This window comes from Erythranthe guttata, chromosome 10 (assembly GCF_056151865.1).
Source record: "Erythranthe guttata isolate IM_541 chromosome 10, IM_541, whole genome shotgun sequence".
NCBI classification, from domain to species: Eukaryota; Viridiplantae; Streptophyta; class Magnoliopsida; order Lamiales; family Phrymaceae; genus Erythranthe; species Erythranthe guttata.
Window position 1 is genome coordinate 5835471 of NC_142542.1, and position 16225 is coordinate 5851695.

The 16225-nt window shown below is 35.5% G+C and overlaps 4 protein-coding genes across 7 annotated transcripts; 1 reads left to right on the top strand and 3 right to left on the bottom strand.

Moving 5' to 3' along the window:
* Nucleotides 1-357: 357 nt before the first annotated feature.
* On the bottom strand, nt 358-4102 carry LOC105969092 (cyclin-L1-1). 2 transcript variants are annotated; one of them, XM_012993827.2, is made up of 10 exons: nt 3779-4102; nt 3155-3344; nt 2899-2980; nt 2639-2779; nt 2261-2430; nt 1705-1978; nt 1184-1592; nt 1068-1103; nt 860-972; nt 358-675 (listed from the first exon to the last, which is right to left on the bottom strand). In XM_012993827.2, the coding sequence occupies exons 2-9, from the start codon at nt 3304-3306 to the stop codon at nt 902-904; spliced, it is 1335 nt and encodes a 444-aa protein (XP_012849281.1). In that variant the 5' UTR covers nt 3307-3344; nt 3779-4102; the 3' UTR covers nt 358-675; nt 860-901. The 2 variants fall into 2 exon arrangements, with proteins under 2 accessions (XP_012849281.1, XP_088681084.1); XM_088824958.1 differs by having other exon boundaries at nt 3155-3335; nt 3779-3916.
* A 1143-nt stretch (nt 4103-5245) lies between these two features.
* On the top strand, nt 5246-6047 carry LOC105968263 (uncharacterized). The gene has a single exon (XM_012992893.2). The coding sequence runs from the start codon at nt 5384-5386 to the stop codon at nt 5849-5851; it is 468 nt and encodes a 155-aa protein (XP_012848347.2). The 5' UTR covers nt 5246-5383; the 3' UTR covers nt 5852-6047.
* An 859-nt stretch (nt 6048-6906) lies between these two features.
* On the bottom strand, nt 6907-10406 carry LOC105969113 (calmodulin-binding family protein). The gene is made up of 9 exons (XM_088824957.1): nt 9860-10406; nt 9346-9786; nt 9138-9252; nt 8976-9041; nt 8803-8891; nt 8613-8700; nt 8290-8520; nt 8102-8203; nt 6907-7612 (listed from the first exon to the last, which is right to left on the bottom strand). Exons 2-9 carry the CDS (start codon nt 9759-9761, stop codon nt 7184-7186), a joined length of 1536 nt encoding a protein of 511 aa, XP_088681083.1. The 5' UTR covers nt 9762-9786; nt 9860-10406; the 3' UTR covers nt 6907-7183.
* Nucleotides 10407-11547: 1141 nt separating this feature from the next.
* LOC105969218 (uncharacterized) lies at nt 11548-14243 on the bottom strand. Of its 3 annotated transcripts, XM_088824438.1 has the most exons (7): nt 14017-14056; nt 13238-13749; nt 12636-12767; nt 12406-12456; nt 12032-12172; nt 11863-11908; nt 11548-11777 (listed from the first exon to the last, which is right to left on the bottom strand). In XM_088824438.1, exons 1-6 carry the CDS (start codon nt 14039-14041, stop codon nt 11873-11875), a joined length of 897 nt encoding a protein of 298 aa, XP_088680564.1. In that variant the 5' UTR covers nt 14042-14056; the 3' UTR covers nt 11548-11777; nt 11863-11872. The 3 variants fall into 3 exon arrangements, with proteins under 3 accessions (XP_088680564.1, XP_012849421.2, XP_088680563.1); XM_012993967.2 differs by lacking the exon at nt 14017-14056 and adding an exon at nt 14083-14243 and having other exon boundaries at nt 11548-11908; XM_088824437.1 differs by having other exon boundaries at nt 11548-11908.
* Between the last annotated feature and the right edge of the window lie 1982 nt (nt 14244-16225).

Here is a 16225-nt window from a genome sequence, read left to right on the forward strand (position 1 = left end):
GGAGAGGATTGGATGAATTCGGTTTACCCTTGCCTATTATCCCACTGTCTAGTTTGGGACCAAATTAATTTACATATATTTGTGGCAAACTCTAATGCCTCGTTTGGTTGGGATGATTGGCAATGGTTAGTTAAATAATTAGACTTTGTTTGATGTTTAGTACCCCCAATAACTTGCCGGGTCAAACCGCTAGTATTATGTTATTATCGTACCTTCTAGGCATGTGCCTTATTGTTTACTAATTCATATTCTTATCTCTAATCACAACAATACATATAAATCGTAGTAACTGATCTTCTGTTAAAAAAAAATATTTAGAACATGAAATCAAACATCAATTAATAAATAAAAAAAAAATAAAAAATAAAAAAGGTTTCAGATTGCATAGATCTCTTGATGGCCCCTAGTTTTAGGACACTGCTGATTCACATTCAACAAAAACGATACCTGCAATATTCAGATTACTACTACTAAAAAGAACATTTAGTATGTGTAATAATAATAATAATAATAATAATAATAATAATAATACAGTCACTGAACTTTTTATGTATTTTCAGTCATACATACAGCCAACAAAAATGAATCTCCCTCCCGCATATCCACATTCGCTCAATGGATGCGCATCACATTTCAACTCCTTGTATATGTATGTGCCCACAAGTATTATGATACCTGCAATATAGCAACATCGAGAAACGAAAAATTATAATGAGTCAGTGAATCATAGGCAACCAAAATCAAGTCCCAGGCATGAAACTGATATCAGGTTTTATATCGGCTTCAAGATTTTAAAGACTTTTCTTTACGCAAGATTACGACTCGTTTTTTTAATGGAAGCAAGTAATACACAACTCACCATCATGGAGCAGAATAGCCGAAAACGAACGAAGGCCTCAGTTCAAGCATACGAATGATGTTTCCTGCGGTCTTTATCTCTCGATGAATAAGAAGAGCTGCGGTAGTCACGATCTGCTTCATAAAATAATTTCATAAGCTAAAGATGACAAATTAGACATTTGACCTACATTATTCCTACGGTTTACAGTGATTAATAAGAGGTATACCTCGAGATGAATGATGTCTAGGTTTCTCCATGTGTCCTACATAATAAGGTGTCAGTTTAGGAAATTAAGCTAAGATTAGAAGAGCATGTAATAATGCAAGAATCAAATGTACTCACCAGAATCTTTTCCTTTGTCCCTCGAACGATGACCCCTTTCCTTGACATTGTCCCTGTCCCTTTCAGTGTCTCCCCTTCCTCTTTCCCGATCAGATTCCCGCCCTCTTTCATAGTCTCTGCTCTTAGTTTTATCTCTTTCCCTTTCTCTGCCTCTCTCTCTCTCAAGGACCCTTTCTCCACTAGTGTCTGTTCTATTATCCGACACTAATTTTGACTCAGGTTCTTCTCTCGACTCTCCACCATTAATCGTGCTTAATGATCCATCATCGGTTTTCTTCGACTCCTTCAATTTGTCAGGAGCATCTTTAATCAGTTCATCCTTTCCAACTTCCTGGTTTATAGCAGCAGCGGAAGACACCTTTCCAGCACTAGCATCTTCATTAGCGATTGGTCCTGTCAACAAACCATCCTGAACAAGAAACAACAAAATTAACAAGGATATCATTGCAATTTCCTTTGTAAAGAAAACTAATAGCTCTATGAAACCAAAAACCAATGTACTCAAAGAATGTGGCATTCACCTTTGAAACTGACTGATGTGGTGAATCCCAGGCTCGATTAGGCGTAGCAAAAGAACCCCCTTCCTTGCATACAGGTACATACTGGGCCTTTGGAAGGCTGTATAAATGAGCCAAAACTCTACAAACTTCATCAATTCCAGATTTGTCTGCATCAAATGCTTTCCACCAAGGAGGGTTTTCAGGTAGTGGTACTTGAAATCGACGTGCTGCAGCATACACGACGCCACAAGCCACAACCTCACTTCTAAATCTCACACACAAGGTTGTGCGTAAACTGTTCGTAAGCAACAAAAAAAAAAGATCACTGGATGAGGATAGAAGGACTAGAAAACTTGGGGATAAGAGATACAAGGATCATGTGCGTCCAGACTAAAATCAATTAAATGGAAAATATTAATTTGTCAAGGTAAAAAAATGGTTGAACAAGAATTCTCATCAGTATGTACTCGTGGATATATCCTAATGTACAAATATGAATTGCAGTTTCAGACTATTGATAAAGATTATAATCAACTACTAGTTTTATCAGACAAAAAACTAGGCCCATAAATTGTACCTGTCATTTGCAAGATTCCATGCTTCTTGTCTAAGTTCTGGGGGAGTTTCCAGTGTTGCAAGGTAATTTGATATAAATTTATGAGGATGCTCAACATGGCAGATGAAACCCATCTCTTTTAATAGATGTCTTTCTGTTCTAATCAAATCTCCCTTTAGATCCACATATTTCTGTTAAAGAAGAAAATACAAGAGTTCAGTTCACCACCCCAAACTTGTTCATGCTTAGAGTTTAAACGGACAAAAACAACCTAGAACAATGTAACTAGTAAGTTGAGCGTAATGGATTCTTATTCACAGATGATTGAAAAATAGTTCGAGCTCATTAAAAATATGATGCCGAGCATGTTAGAACAAAATAGCAAAATCCATAGCTAACCTTGGAAAATGTATCCAAATGTTCAATGGGCAGATTCTCTCTCCTACATTCCATCCTGTGAAAAACAATCAGAACCTGTCTTGCTTTCCTAGGACTTTCTTCAAGTTTTGAAGCAAGCCAAACACAACTGGCAGCAACCCTCTGCAAGCAAACGAAAAAATGGTAATGAATCCCCAGGTAGTAAAATCTAAACGAAATTATCAAATGCAGCTGTAAAAACGCAATAAAGGGGTAAAATTGAAATTAACAGCAAAACACACCTTTACATTAAACCGGACAAATGATTTTTTGCAGTAGAAACGATGAAATAAGACCTGACCAGTTGCCATAACAGCTTGAGGTCTGAGCACAGTGTAGATAAGGAAAAAATAAATCAAATGCAAAGTAAAAGTGAATTGCACATTAGAAAGTAGCAAATAATTATTTACCACATATAATAGAAGTAATAAAGTAAATATTCGAGGCAACAAACTACCGATGAGTAAGTAAACATAAGACCAGTTGGTAAAAGGATACAGTTTAAGCAGTATGCCACATTCTTGTATGAGGTCACACCCATAGATTCTAAGTGTAGTTTCAGTGGCTTCATCAATCCCATCTTTACTTGACGGTGAGTTCTTCAGCTGTTCATCTGTCAGATAAAACGTGTCGATTGCTGTATAAATCATGTTTTCCTTCTTCACCAATTGCAAGAGTCCTGGTATAACTGCCACAAATGTAAGAGAGGGTAACGAGTTAAACCTCAAAATTTGAACTGACCATACAGAATCAATATCTATTCTTTTTTAAAACTATACTTATTTCCCACAACAATATCACATAGGAGGATCATAAAATTTGAGAACATTTGACCAACCAGCCTACATAAATTCTCACTACCAATACAGTAAATTCCATACTTCTTCATCAAATATTGAAATATGTTAACATGATAATCCCAAACGCATAAAAACTGAAGTAACAAAAAGACATGCTTGTTCATTCTTTAAAAGCAATTTACATAGAAGAAGAAAAAAACATCATAATCATGGGGAAAAATAGATGCAACTTATTTGTTTTGCGTAATGCAATTCCAATAAAAGTAGGCGTCCAATCTTCCTAATTTACAACCCCACCCCACCCAATAAACCCCAAGTTTACCTGCTAACGCGATCCTTGAACTGGAAAAACGTTTCTATTATTGAATTCCGCCCTCAAACAAACAATTTAACTTCGCCTGCTGCGCGATTCTTGAACTGCAAAACGATGCTGTTTCTGAAATCCCACCCTAATTACGCAACAGTTTGCTAACGGGATTCCAAACCGTGCGACCATAGAAAAGATTGGAGGTAAGTGAGACGGTGGCGATGGTGAATTGAGTAGGGAACTGAAAATTAAACAGGCACTTCACATGAATTAGGGCGCGGAAGAATCTGAATTTGGGAATTATGTGGAGAATGGAGATGCGTTTGTTACTTTGGGTTTAAATTTTTAAAAAAGGGGAAAAAAGTAGGGCAGCGGAGATTATTTTATTTATTTTACTGCACTTTGAAAGGTTAAATTCGGAATTAGTTATCACTAAGCCTAATTTTGAAAATAAATATACGATTTTATTTTATTTAGTTTTCAATTCTTGGAAATTTGAAATATTTTATCAAAATAAATTTAACAATTACAAATATATAATACAAACTCATCAACTTTTAAATTAACTACTTAAAGTTCAAAATTATTTGAAATAAACAATTATTCCACATATTACTCAAAACATTATTTAATGATTGTGAAGTTCAAAATTTAAATCAATAATAAAGTGTTCTTATCAACTAATATAGTTGTATAAAATGCATATTTATAAAATATGTCAAATAGTAAGCAATAATTTAATAAATTATTAAATATTTATTTAATCGAGTTTAGTAAGTTCAATGTCGGCCCATAAATTTTTCGGGCTTAATATATTGGTTCAAATTCGGCCCGTCTCACAGCTGGCTAAGCCGGACTTAATTGGAACTGTATCAAGCTATTGGGCTTCACGCTCAGATCAACTCAATTGACAGTCCTAATAACAAAAAAGAAAATTGATAAAACTAAGGGTAAATTACGGCCACTCCTGAGCTAAAATTAAACTATGAAAATGCCCTATTTTGTTCGGTAATTACAACCACCTCCTCAATTGTAAATCTTCTTACACGACTAACTTTATGTTGTCAAATTCAACATAATTTTCTTAATTTCGTGGAATGTTCTCTAATTTGTACTTATTTGGTGCAAAAATACAGTTAATCTGATTATTTTTACTCAAAAAAGAAATAATTTGATTGTTTACAAGGCAAAAGACACAGCTTATGATCATCCTGTTTCAAAATGTGGAGCTCGAATGTTGTAAAACGAGTACAAACCTGTAGAATATTCCACATCATCTAAAAGATTCCACTAAATTTAACACCGAAAAAATAAACACATAAGAAAATTCATAGTTGATAGGTGATTGCAATACTCAAACATTAATGATTTTTTGTAATTTAATCTTACACCAGGGATCGTCGTAACTTACTGTAATTTATTTTTGATGTAAAATAGTAGGCTATTAAAAAGAAAGTCCACTATAGAAACAAGAAAGAATTTTAACAGTAGGGGCCAATTGTAAATATCAAAGCACCACCGACGCTTGCAAACAATTTATACACTGCCCCCTCTCTTCTTTAATTCAACCATCCACCGCCGGAAAATCCAAACCCTTTTCACACTGCGCAGATCAAATCCATGGACAATTTCAGATCCAAATCGTACAGCAACGGAAGATCAACGCCGGCGGAGAATACTTCCAACTATTACAGCACCCGTTTCAGTGATTACGAGGCGCCGCCGCCGCCGCCGCCGCCCCACTACGCAGCCAATCCAAATCCGAGTGGGATGCAAGATCTGAGGTGCTACAGCGCCTCGTACGCTTCATCTTCTTCTTCCGCCGCCGCCGCCGCCCAAAACAATGGGCAGATGGATATAGTGGTGGCGGACGGCGGCGGCGGAGATCAGTGGAAGTTCAAGAAAGGGAAGTCGACAAATGGGGTGGGTTCTAAAAATTGGAGCTTTAGTGATCCAGAGCTGCTGAGGAAGAAGAGGGTAGCTAGCTACAAAGCTTACACAGTTGAAGGAAAAATGAAGGGCTCGATCAAGAAAAGTTTCAGGTGGCTCAAAGAGAGGTACACTTTGATGGTTTATGGACATAGGTGATTGATGATTCATCACATTTATATTTATATATATATATATATATATACATATATTTATATGGATTCTACTTTGCTTATGTTCTTGATTATTGGGTTTTTGTTCTTGAAGAATATTCCTTTTAATAGTGATGTGAATCTTGTGTTGTATGATGATCTTGAATATCGGGTGTAATTCGGTGGTGGTTTTATATGAAAAATCTTGTTGGAAAAAACGACGGATCGATCCTTAGTTTCGTCTACTAAAACCCGTACCTTCGATAATTGCTGGTCGTGCTTTTGATGCTTCTTAGGCGAACGGAGAACTCGTTTGATAACAGAAACCGAATAGAGTAATTGCCGATTGAATTTTAAACAAGAATTAATTAGCTCGTAGTACATTTTCGGAAATCTTTTGATCCGAAATGGTTTATTAAATTCGCCATAATCTTGCCACTAGATTCAAGATTTTGATTGATTTAAGTTTTCGATTAAAAAACTTGTCTGCCTTTTTACTTCGCCTCCTTGGCACGAAACTCATATTTTAATTCGTCCGTGTCATCCATTGAACTTTTAGGATTGGTTCAACTCGTCACTAGATCAGCACTCTTATATCGACTCTTGGATTGTGATGTGATGATGTAACTTGTGTTTCTCTGGCAGATGAATTTTACCGGATACATTCATGCCTCGTTCGGTTCCTAACGAAGTTTATCTTTATTCTCTAATCACTTATTTTAACTTATCGGTGCCTCGATTATTTTTAAGACTACTCCAAACTCAAAATGCAAGCGATCGATCATTAAAATTTAAAAGCTCAACGTTTGAGCTCAATAACGAACCGGTCTGACATATATTTTTGTTCGATAAGATACGGAACTTGACTCGATTAGAAAATAAAATATATGTCTAAAAAATAAAATTAAGAAAATAAGTCAAAGCACCTTTCAAAAAGGAGAGTCGCTGTTTCATTTTACTCATTTTGATGCGACCACATATAAGTCATGAAAAGCATAAAATTGAAAATTCTGTATTTGCTAAGTCAGTTAAAAAAAATTCCCTCCAAAAAGTCAATAAACATTAGTCACAAATACAATTAATTAATTGAAATTATTATATGACAAATTAAAGAATCGCAATTGTCTAATTCACAGCTTCCACACACAAAAGATTAACCTAATTCCAATTTGGCATGCAAATGAGCCATTTACAAAACTAAATTAAATAAAATAAATAAACATTTGAGTTAACTTACTTAGTTGCTCATGCAAAGAGGTCAATCTAACTATATATATATATATATATATCCTCTGCTTTATTTATTCGTCGTACCCCGTTTTTTACTTTCGTTTTCGCCTCAGCTAGTCGCTGAAATAGGGGTCCTCGGGCTCGGCAATCCGATATACGCAACCCTAGGAGACAAACGGATCTTAGGGCTGGGCCGGGGCGATGGGATCGGGCCGTAATTGCTGAATGGGCCGTTGACCAAACGGGGGGAGAGGTTGACTTGTTCGAGCGCTCGGAATTGTAACTCCGCGGGATATTCCCTCACGCACCCGATTCTCGGCCCAGCTCCTGTGCTCCATTTGCACGACATTCGTTTAGCCAAATTGTACTCTTTGTGCTCGCATTTTGTTATTTCTTGATCCGACGATAAAACATCCTTATTATTAGTATCTTCGGATTGTTCGATAGTACTTTTGTTTGATTCAAGTCTTGGAACTGATTCCTCGGAGGCATCGTTGTTACTACTAACGGGAGCACAGTCATCATCAGTCGCATATTTCTGAACAAAATGAGAAAAAAACGAGTTTTCATCAGATAAAAAATAGGCGTATATATATGCTGAAAGGGGTGGAAATGGATGGATCGGATCGGAATTGGTATTTTGGGGAAAATTCCATGTTTTCGGAAGTGGAAAGTTAATTTCAATTTTGTTCCAAAAAAATCGGATGAATTGAAAATCGAGATTTTGGAAATCGGAATGAAAATACTTGTTCCAAAATCAGAAGTTTTCGGAACATTCTAATTTCTCCGTCACTAATAATAACAAAGTAGTTAATAATATTAATATTATAAGTGTAATTTTTTGAAAAAAAAAAGAAGTCGATTTTTTAGAAATTAAAATCGGACTGTAAATCCGAACTTCTGGAATTTGAATGCAAAAATATTGTTCAAAAACCGGAAATTTTTGGATCGGAATCGGCGGAATTCTGAATTTGTGTTCCTATTTCCACCCATATTAAATGTAAGGTATTTGAAGAATTATAATTACCTTTACATTCGAAAGATCGACGCAATGCTCCTCAAGGAAGCTAAGGAATTCTCTGAAATTCTCTTGTGTGGGAAGATAGTGACCGCTGTAAGGCCAAATCGCCTGTAGATATTCGAGAACACGTCGTTAGAAAAAATAATCGGGTTTATCGAACACTAATCTTTGAATAAATTATATAATTTAATTACCTCGAGAACGCCCTCGTGAGCTACTAATCTCCCAGCTGCTGTGATGGCCCCACCAGATAAGAAACTCGAATGTTGGAATAGCCCTTTTTTCTTCTGCCCTACGTATAAAGTTCGAGTTGTGCTAAGAACAAATATCCATTTCGACCCCTCGACTGTATCTACTAAGATACCGCTTTCTTTGTACACGAGCTTCCCATTTTCAACCTCGATTTCGAAAGATTCTCTCTCTTTCTGTTGAATAGATAAACATATGAGCTTATTAATTACTTCGTTAAATTTAATAAAAAAATAAATCTTGATTCAATGAGCGAACGGAGATTTACCGGTCCGAGATATTTGATGCATTGTTTTTGCAAACTGGTCCTCGGGCACTTCTCGATGTTCACTTCTTTCCCATCTCCGACATCCAACCTAAATATCATCGAAATACCAGACAAGAAATTTTTTAATAACTGCATCAAGAAATAGTTTCTTGAAATGCACTTAAAGATTACGAGATTATGCGTAACTCACCAGTAAAAGAAAGGTTGTGCGCTTTCACTTTGGAACCATATGTCGTAATATAGATGCAAATTGTGCCCATATCGATGGCGTGGGTCAATCTGTTGAATAATCGGAGCACAAATTAAAACACAATCGAATCAAAAAACTCGTCTGAGTTCGGTAATATAGAGAGAGAGACTTACCGCTTCCAGCCAGTGTTGTAGAGCTAGCTTTTGAGCCTTTTCATCCTTCGACAACCCTTTTCCAACCTGCAAGACATTCAAATATTAGCTCCAATCGAAAAAAATTCGACACAACAAATTCATTAAAAGAAATAAAAAAAAGGGTGTTTAAAAAAAACCAACCTTGGCTGCTCTGGTTCGCGCTCTGGCCCACCGTGAAACGGCGGTTTCCGGCTTCTCGACATTGAAGAACGAAACGGAGCTTCGTTTCAGTGCTGCAAAGTCCAAGGCTTTCCACCTATACATAGTTCAAATACGAAACACATTAATTTTCAAACTTACTAAAAATCGTAGAAAAAACGAAAGCAAGAAACAATATTACTAAACAAACCATAGCTCCTCCACAACAACTGCACAATCGGCAAGATTCCGTCGAGTGCGGTAGCTCTTGTAGACCTTCTGGAGCTTAACCGCAGCTTCGTCGAGCTCGTTAATTGGTCGTGGCGAAAACATTATCGCAGGCTCGGGGAATTGAGAAGCAGCAGTAATATTATCATTTGCAATTGCATCTGAGTTTTTGATTTCTGGAACCAAGTCCTTGAATGAAAGCGAGGTTCCGAGAACGAGTTTAACGGGTTCGCAGTTCCTTAGCTTAATCGAGTTTTTTCTGCTCATGCTGTTGATCCCTTTAGTCATGGTCATTTCTTGATTCCCACCCCCAAATCGGAAACCTATAGCTAAATCGAACAGAGTGTTTTTCACAATTTCTTGCCAAGCTGAAATTAGCAGTGATAGAGATAATCCCATCAACTAATTTTTAGGTCCCCACCGTCTGCACAAAAAAAAAAATCAAGATTGTTGCAATATTGAATCCATAAACAAAGTAAATGAAAAAAAATACTCACCAGAAATGGGAGAGCCGCAGCTAATTTGTGAGGCTACAGATGTGTATATGTTTATTTAGTTTCTTTTTTGCTATGCACACCAAGTGTTTGTGAATATGACCACCAACTCCACACCTAATATATATGCTTGATGGAATTGGAATATGTTGGATTATTGAACCCACGAACACGACTGATACATACGTGTGCGAAGGGGGGCGTTGGCTTTTGAATTCTTTTCTCGTACCGAGAATTTCAGACAGCGGGGAAAGTTCTGTGTGTTTTCTTGAAGAATGTGAATGGAGAAAAAAAAATGGTGGGTCTGGTTCAAAGATTTCTACCTACTTTCAAAGACACGAGCTTTGATGAATTCAAAGGCTGGGAAAATCTTTTTTGGAAAACCCCTTTTTGCAATAATTAAAATCTTTAAACCCTTCAAGAAAAAAACGGCACTCAGAAACACGTACATATAGTGTGTGTGTGACTGTGGAAAATAGAGAGATGAGGGAAGTATGGTCAAAGAAAGTGAGCTTCGACAAACAACGCTGCTTCCTTGAAGAATCAAGAACAAGAATTTATGTATTTATTATTATTTTTATTTTTTGGCTGTGGAAAAAAGAATAAATAAATAATGTTTTGGAATTTGGGATTAATATTAATATTAATATATGAGTAGTAGATATTATGATATTAATGGAGGTCAACCAACAGTTTGTTGTGTAGTTGCAGACAGTAAATAGTTTTAACGTCTTTTGTGACACTATAAAAACGCGCCAAACACGTAATATAGCAGATCAGCTTGTGGGCTATCTTCTGCTTTTTTCAATTCAATGTTCTGTTAGTCATTTAGTTGACCTCCCACTATTCTAACGTTTGACCGATTTTATTCCTATACTACATGCCACTGTCGGTACACGACCATAGGACTTTGCACTAATTTACTATTTCCGGAATCAGTTGAGTTATACCCATGCAGATGGCTTCGTTTCATTCTTAGCTTGTTATTAAATTCTATTGACTTGAATAGACATTCTTATTCAAACCTATTACAAACGTTGAACCCCTCGATTAAATGGTGTTATTTCATTGAGCAATAAAGTGTTCAAATACTTACGGATAATGTCATTGTGTTCTACGGCTCCCTTCATTTCTGTCATTGTGTTCTACGGCTCCCTTCGTTTCTTTTTAAGTGTCATCTTAACATATTGTGTTTTTTTTTTGCATGCAAAGTGTCACTTTAAAATTTCAAGATATGACAATTTTTTTGGTCAACTAAGTTATGAAGCCACAAATGGTGTAATTTTGTCTAAGTCTTTTTTTTTTAAATCTTTTTTTAATAGCAAATTGTAGAATTTTATGTACAGTAGTTACTGATTGGTCAATAGTCAAAGGTTTATTTATCAGGTTGACTAATTAGACATGCTGCCGACTAATGACTCGTAATCAAGACATTCTCGCCAACAGCCTCCCTTAAAATTCCTTATATATATATATATATATATATATATATATATATATATATATATATATATATATATATATATATATATATATATATATATATATATATAAAAGCTCGAGAGCTTATGAACAACTAAGGATAGAGTCGAGCTTTTGTCGAGCCAGCTCATCGAACCCACGATCTGACTCAACTCATTTACACCCCTAATTTACGCACACTAATGTGTTTGTGGATAAATCAATGATAATTATTAATTACATACTCAATGAATAATTTGATCTGAATATATACAGTACAGTTAATAAATGCAAGTGTTGTTGGTTGTAAACTTTAATAAATACATAAATATATTTTCAATCTCATCAAAATTCAGACCAAGAAAAAAACCATCATCAGAGAGAATATCCTCTCATGGCTGAATCACCTTCATCCAACTCTGTGTCAGGTGAATCTTGTTGTTCTATAATAGGTCAATATCTGGTCAATAAACTCTAATAAGTAAAATATAATCGAAGTAATAAATGAACAACGTGATGCCATACGATTCACCATGTAGGCTTACAATTTCACCGTCAAGATTCCGTCGCATTCTCGAGCTGTTTGACAATCTAAAACAACCGAAAACACATTAATTTATCAAGCTCCTATGTAATATTTAAACTAATAACAGTCATACAAAGTAAAACAAACCGAATTTTTTTTTAGTTAGAATTCGTACAAGAAAACACTACCTCGTGCGAAAACAAACATTTGGGGAGTCTTGGGCAGGGATAATTCGAAGCATGTTTTACGCATGGGTACTTGGAGAGTTCATGGTCAAACGGACAGTCGTCCCCTTTCATGCAAAAGCCATGAGCAAGATATTTGCATGGCTGCAAAACATTTGCATGGATTAGTTACGGGACAAATGTTGGACAATCAAGAAACAGCATCCGAAGTCGGGCTTTTATAAGCAGAAAAACAGGACAAATGAATTATGAACGAACATATTGTTTAACTAAAATCTTAGCCACTAATTAGATTATTGTGGAAGACGCGTTCAATCAAACGTGAAGCATCACTTAAGGACTACTTCAATATATAAGTATCACTTAGTTAAACATACCGTCGACTTTGTCAATGGAACTGTATCGTGGGAGAAATTGCACTTCTCACCCTGTAAAACAAAACAGAAAACAGAAATATATAAGACAATGTTACAGGCATTTTCTCCTGTGTACGTGCGTGTTTCTCATTTTTCGGTACAGTGAATAACTGAATAATGGATTAGCAACTAAAATATTAGATCCCATAAAAGTAAAGCTTAAGGTAACATAGTATAAGATCTCATACAACCTTTCGGCAACTGCCCTGTATATAGTAACAACAATACGGTATCTTCTTTGTCTTGATAACTGGTGGCGAACTTAATCTGATCTTAACCCCAAGTAGTCTTTTCTTTTCTTCTCTTTTAAGCTTTTCGTTTTTCTGCAAAATATTTCAAGTTAGCATCCCTGCTAACATTTTTTATTACATAGAAAAGAACACGAAAAGAGAGAACCACAGTAGTGAACATTGCCAAATAGTCTCTGCCTGAAATACAAAGCCTAAAGCTTCAATAAAAACCGACAGTCCAAGAAAATATGCAGATAGTTACTACATTCCCTCTCTCATTGAGGTTCATCGATTTATCTAGTATACACATGTGTTTTCATGGAACGGACTTTTTAGTAAGTTTGTTGAAAGTACGACGAGATATTTGACAAAATAGACTCGAATCATTGAACTATATACGAAAAAAGTCAATTCAAGTCATAAATGAAACCATTGAAGGCCTCGTTAGCAGAAAACACAATTCTAGACTAATTAATATTTGGTCAAGAAGAGGTTTCGATATATTAAGACAGAGAAAGCAAAAGATTAATTGAATGCAATAACTAAACCAGATAATGCTATACTGTTTCGGTTGCGCCTAGCCCTGATTTTCCATCAGAGCCACAGTCTACTGCTTTAAGCTGCATGTGTTGAAACTTGTTCATCATCACAAGCAGAGAATCGCCGTACGGGCTCATGTTCTGGTAAGGGCTAATCCCCAATTTCACCGTGTAAGAATCGGTTGCTTTTTGGATCTTGTTTAAGAACCGTTCGATTGCAAAAGCAATCTCATCGGCATTGACAACACCAGGCCTCGCCAGGTAGAAGTCGAGCACGTAGTTCAAAATATGCTCCGCCTCCGCCAGCTGTCGGTCGTGTAGAACCCCTAGCTGGTCAACCTTCTTGTCGGCCACGTGATCGTTGTCTGAGATTGGCTTTGGGGGGTTATTTAGGGCTGACATGGCGGCGCAAGGGTCCATATAGATTGCCAAATTCCTTCTCACAGAGTCCAACGAGTCTTGGTATTCCTTTATAAACTCTTCTGCTGCAGTAAGGTACAATTCTTCCCGAAGCTCTTGCAATGCGTCCATCATCCCTGAATATTTTTCGACCCGAAAAATCAAGATTAAATTTTCAATCAAGCAAAATAAAGATGCGGCAAATTCAAACCCGACAAATATAATGTTCAGATTGATCCAATTTACCCAGGATCACAAAAAATTAGAGATAACAAAACAAAGCTCAGATTTTTCCGTGATCTTCAACCAAGTCGCAACCAAGCAGTTACAGATTTTATTCAATTGTATTTAGAATTAGAATCACAAATAAAATAAAATAAAAATATTCGAAGCAGAACACGTACAGAGTGACACAAGGAACACATGCATATATAGAGAGAGAAGTGAAAAAAAAAAAGGGGAATAATAACCCTAATTTCGCGATCAGAGCGGAAAATCGGCGGAGTAGTGATGCTTGTTCTCTTGTACGGCACCAAATTCCGACGCAAGTGCCAATGAAATTCAGATTACAAAAATAAGAATTGATCGAAAAAGAATAAACCCTTGTTTGATTCAATTACGTTGAGGAAGAAAAAGGCCTTTGAAATTTGGGCAGGTGGTTTTTTTGTAATTATGCAAAAAGTCTTACTTTGGGCCTATATTTGGGCCTTTTACAATACATACCTAAATTAAATACACTTAGATGTAATAAAGAAACTTACATTAATAACGACTTAGGTGGTGTTTGCAAATGATATTTAAAAGCAGAAGTTAGTGATTGTGATTTAAATTAGTTTTAAGTGTTTATTTCTAAAAGGTGGGGGTGTTTGCAAATATTTCGGAAAATGAACTAAAATTGAAAAAGCAGGGTTAGGGGTGCTTTTAAAAAAATAGCTTAAAGCAGATTATTTTAAGAGAAGCAAAAACAAAAGTTGATTTTGCAAACACCTAAAAACAGATTATAAGCAAAAAAAACCGCATAATCACTTTCAAAAAGCATTTGCAAACACCACCTTACTAAGGTAGTTAGATCTACGGGTGTAGCGAGGTTGAGCTCGAGTCGAATTTGATGAACTCGAGTTATATGTTGAAGGTCGCCGAAAATTGGCCCAACCGACCCAACTTTGTCCATATTCTACAATGGGGTTTTTATGCATAAGTCCCCAACCAAACATGTTTATTATTCTAGGTTTAAGGGACATATCTCTTTCACAAATAAGCTCATTCCTTTAATATTTATTATAACTAAAGGAAACATTCATGTATATCTCAATATTACCCTTAACCATTTATACCCAATTCTTAATTGTAACCTCATTATTTTTCAATTTTGTCCACAAAAATCCAATTTTGACCACAAAATTCAATTGTGACTTTTTTTTGGAGCATAATTTAATATGCTCCAATTTCATCTTTAACTTAATTTAATCTCAATTTGACCCCAAATTTCACATCAATTTTGACCCAAAACTTTTTTTTTTTCAATTTTTTTTTTTTTTCAAAAAAACGTTTTTTGCCGCCGGATTCCGGCGTGGACCGGCGGTCAACGCAGGTCTCCGGCGTTGACTTTTCAACTTTTTTTTTTTCTTTCTTCCGGATTTTTTCGGAAGCATATTTTAATATGCTCCAATTTCATCATTTAACTTAATTTAATCTCAATTTGACACCAAATTTCACAAATTATTCAATTTTGACCCAATTTTTTTTTTCACAAACATTTTTTTTTTCAAAAAAAACATTTTGGCCGCCGGATTACGGCGGTCAACGCCGGTCTCCGGCATTGACTTTTTTTTTCTTCCGGATTTTTTCGCCGGTTTCAATTTTGACTTTTTTTGGAGCATATTTTAATATGCTCCAATTTCATCCTTTAACTTAATTTAATCTCAATTTGACCCCAAATTTCACAAATTATTCAATTTTGACCCAAATTTTTTTTCAAAAAAAAAATTTTGCCGCCGGATTCCGGCGTTGCCTTTTTTTTTTTTTCTTTTCTTCCGGAATTTTTCGCCGGTTTCCGGCGGTCTCCGGCGTTGACTTTTTATGTGTTTTTTTAAGTTTTTTTTTTGTTTGGTTTGTTTTGTTTTTCCACGTCCGCCACTAAACGTTGACCGTAATTGTGCTGTCACTGACAGTAAATTAACGTAATTATACTGTCAATGATAGTTAATTAACGTAATTGTACTGCCGTTGACATTACATTTATGTAATTGTGCTGCCGTTGACAGTAAATTAATGTAATATTATTATTTTTTTATTTTTTATTGTTTTTTTTTTTTTATTTTGTTTGATTTGTTGACAAGTCAACGTAATTATATTACTGTCGTTGACAGTAAAATAACTGTAAACACAATAATATTACAGTCAACAACATCAATATTATTATTTTTTTGGGGTTTTTGTTTTGTTTGAGTTATTCACGGAGTAACGTAATAATATTACTGTCTATTATTGTAATATTACTGTAAACACAATAATATTACTGTGATTGACGGTAATATTACTGTTGTTATAGTAATATTGGTGTCAACCACATCAATATTATTATTTTGTTTGGATTTTTTGTTTGTTTGAGTT

Excerpts from the sequence above, each read along its gene's own strand:
- LOC105969092 (XM_012993827.2), bottom strand. The coding sequence starts at position 3,306 with ATGATTTATACAGCAATCGACACGTTTTATCTGACAGATGAACAGCTG. Across the intron at positions 2,780-2,898 it reads TTGTCCGGTTTAATGTAAAG|AGGGTTGCTGCCAGTTGTGT; the intron begins GTGTGTTTTGCT and ends GTTTGCTTGCAG. Across the intron at positions 1,593-1,704 it reads CACATCAGTCAGTTTCAAAG|GATGGTTTGTTGACAGGACC; the intron begins GTGAATGCCACA and ends TTTCTTGTTCAG.
- LOC105968263 (XM_012992893.2), top strand. The coding sequence starts at position 5,384 with ATGGACAATTTCAGATCCAAATCGTACAGCAACGGAAGATCAACGCCG.
- LOC105969113 (XM_088824957.1), bottom strand. The coding sequence starts at position 9,761 with ATGGGATTATCTCTATCACTGCTAATTTCAGCTTGGCAAGAAATTGTG. Across the intron at positions 8,892-8,975 it reads TACAACACTGGCTGGAAGCG|ATTGACCCACGCCATCGATA; the intron begins GTAAGTCTCTCT and ends ATTATTCAACAG. Across the intron at positions 8,701-8,802 it reads GCACAACCTTTCTTTTACTG|GTTGGATGTCGGAGATGGGA; the intron begins GTGAGTTACGCA and ends GATGATATTTAG.
- LOC105969218 (XM_088824438.1), bottom strand. The coding sequence starts at position 14,041 with ATGCATGTGTTCCTTGTGTCACTCT. Across the intron at positions 12,768-13,237 it reads GGCTAGGCGCAACCGAAACA|AAAAACGAAAAGCTTAAAAG; the intron begins GTATAGCATTAT and ends AATATTTTGCAG. Across the intron at positions 11,909-12,031 it reads AATGTTTGTTTTCGCACGAG|ATTGTCAAACAGCTCGAGAA; the intron begins GTAGTGTTTTCT and ends CGGTTGTTTTAG.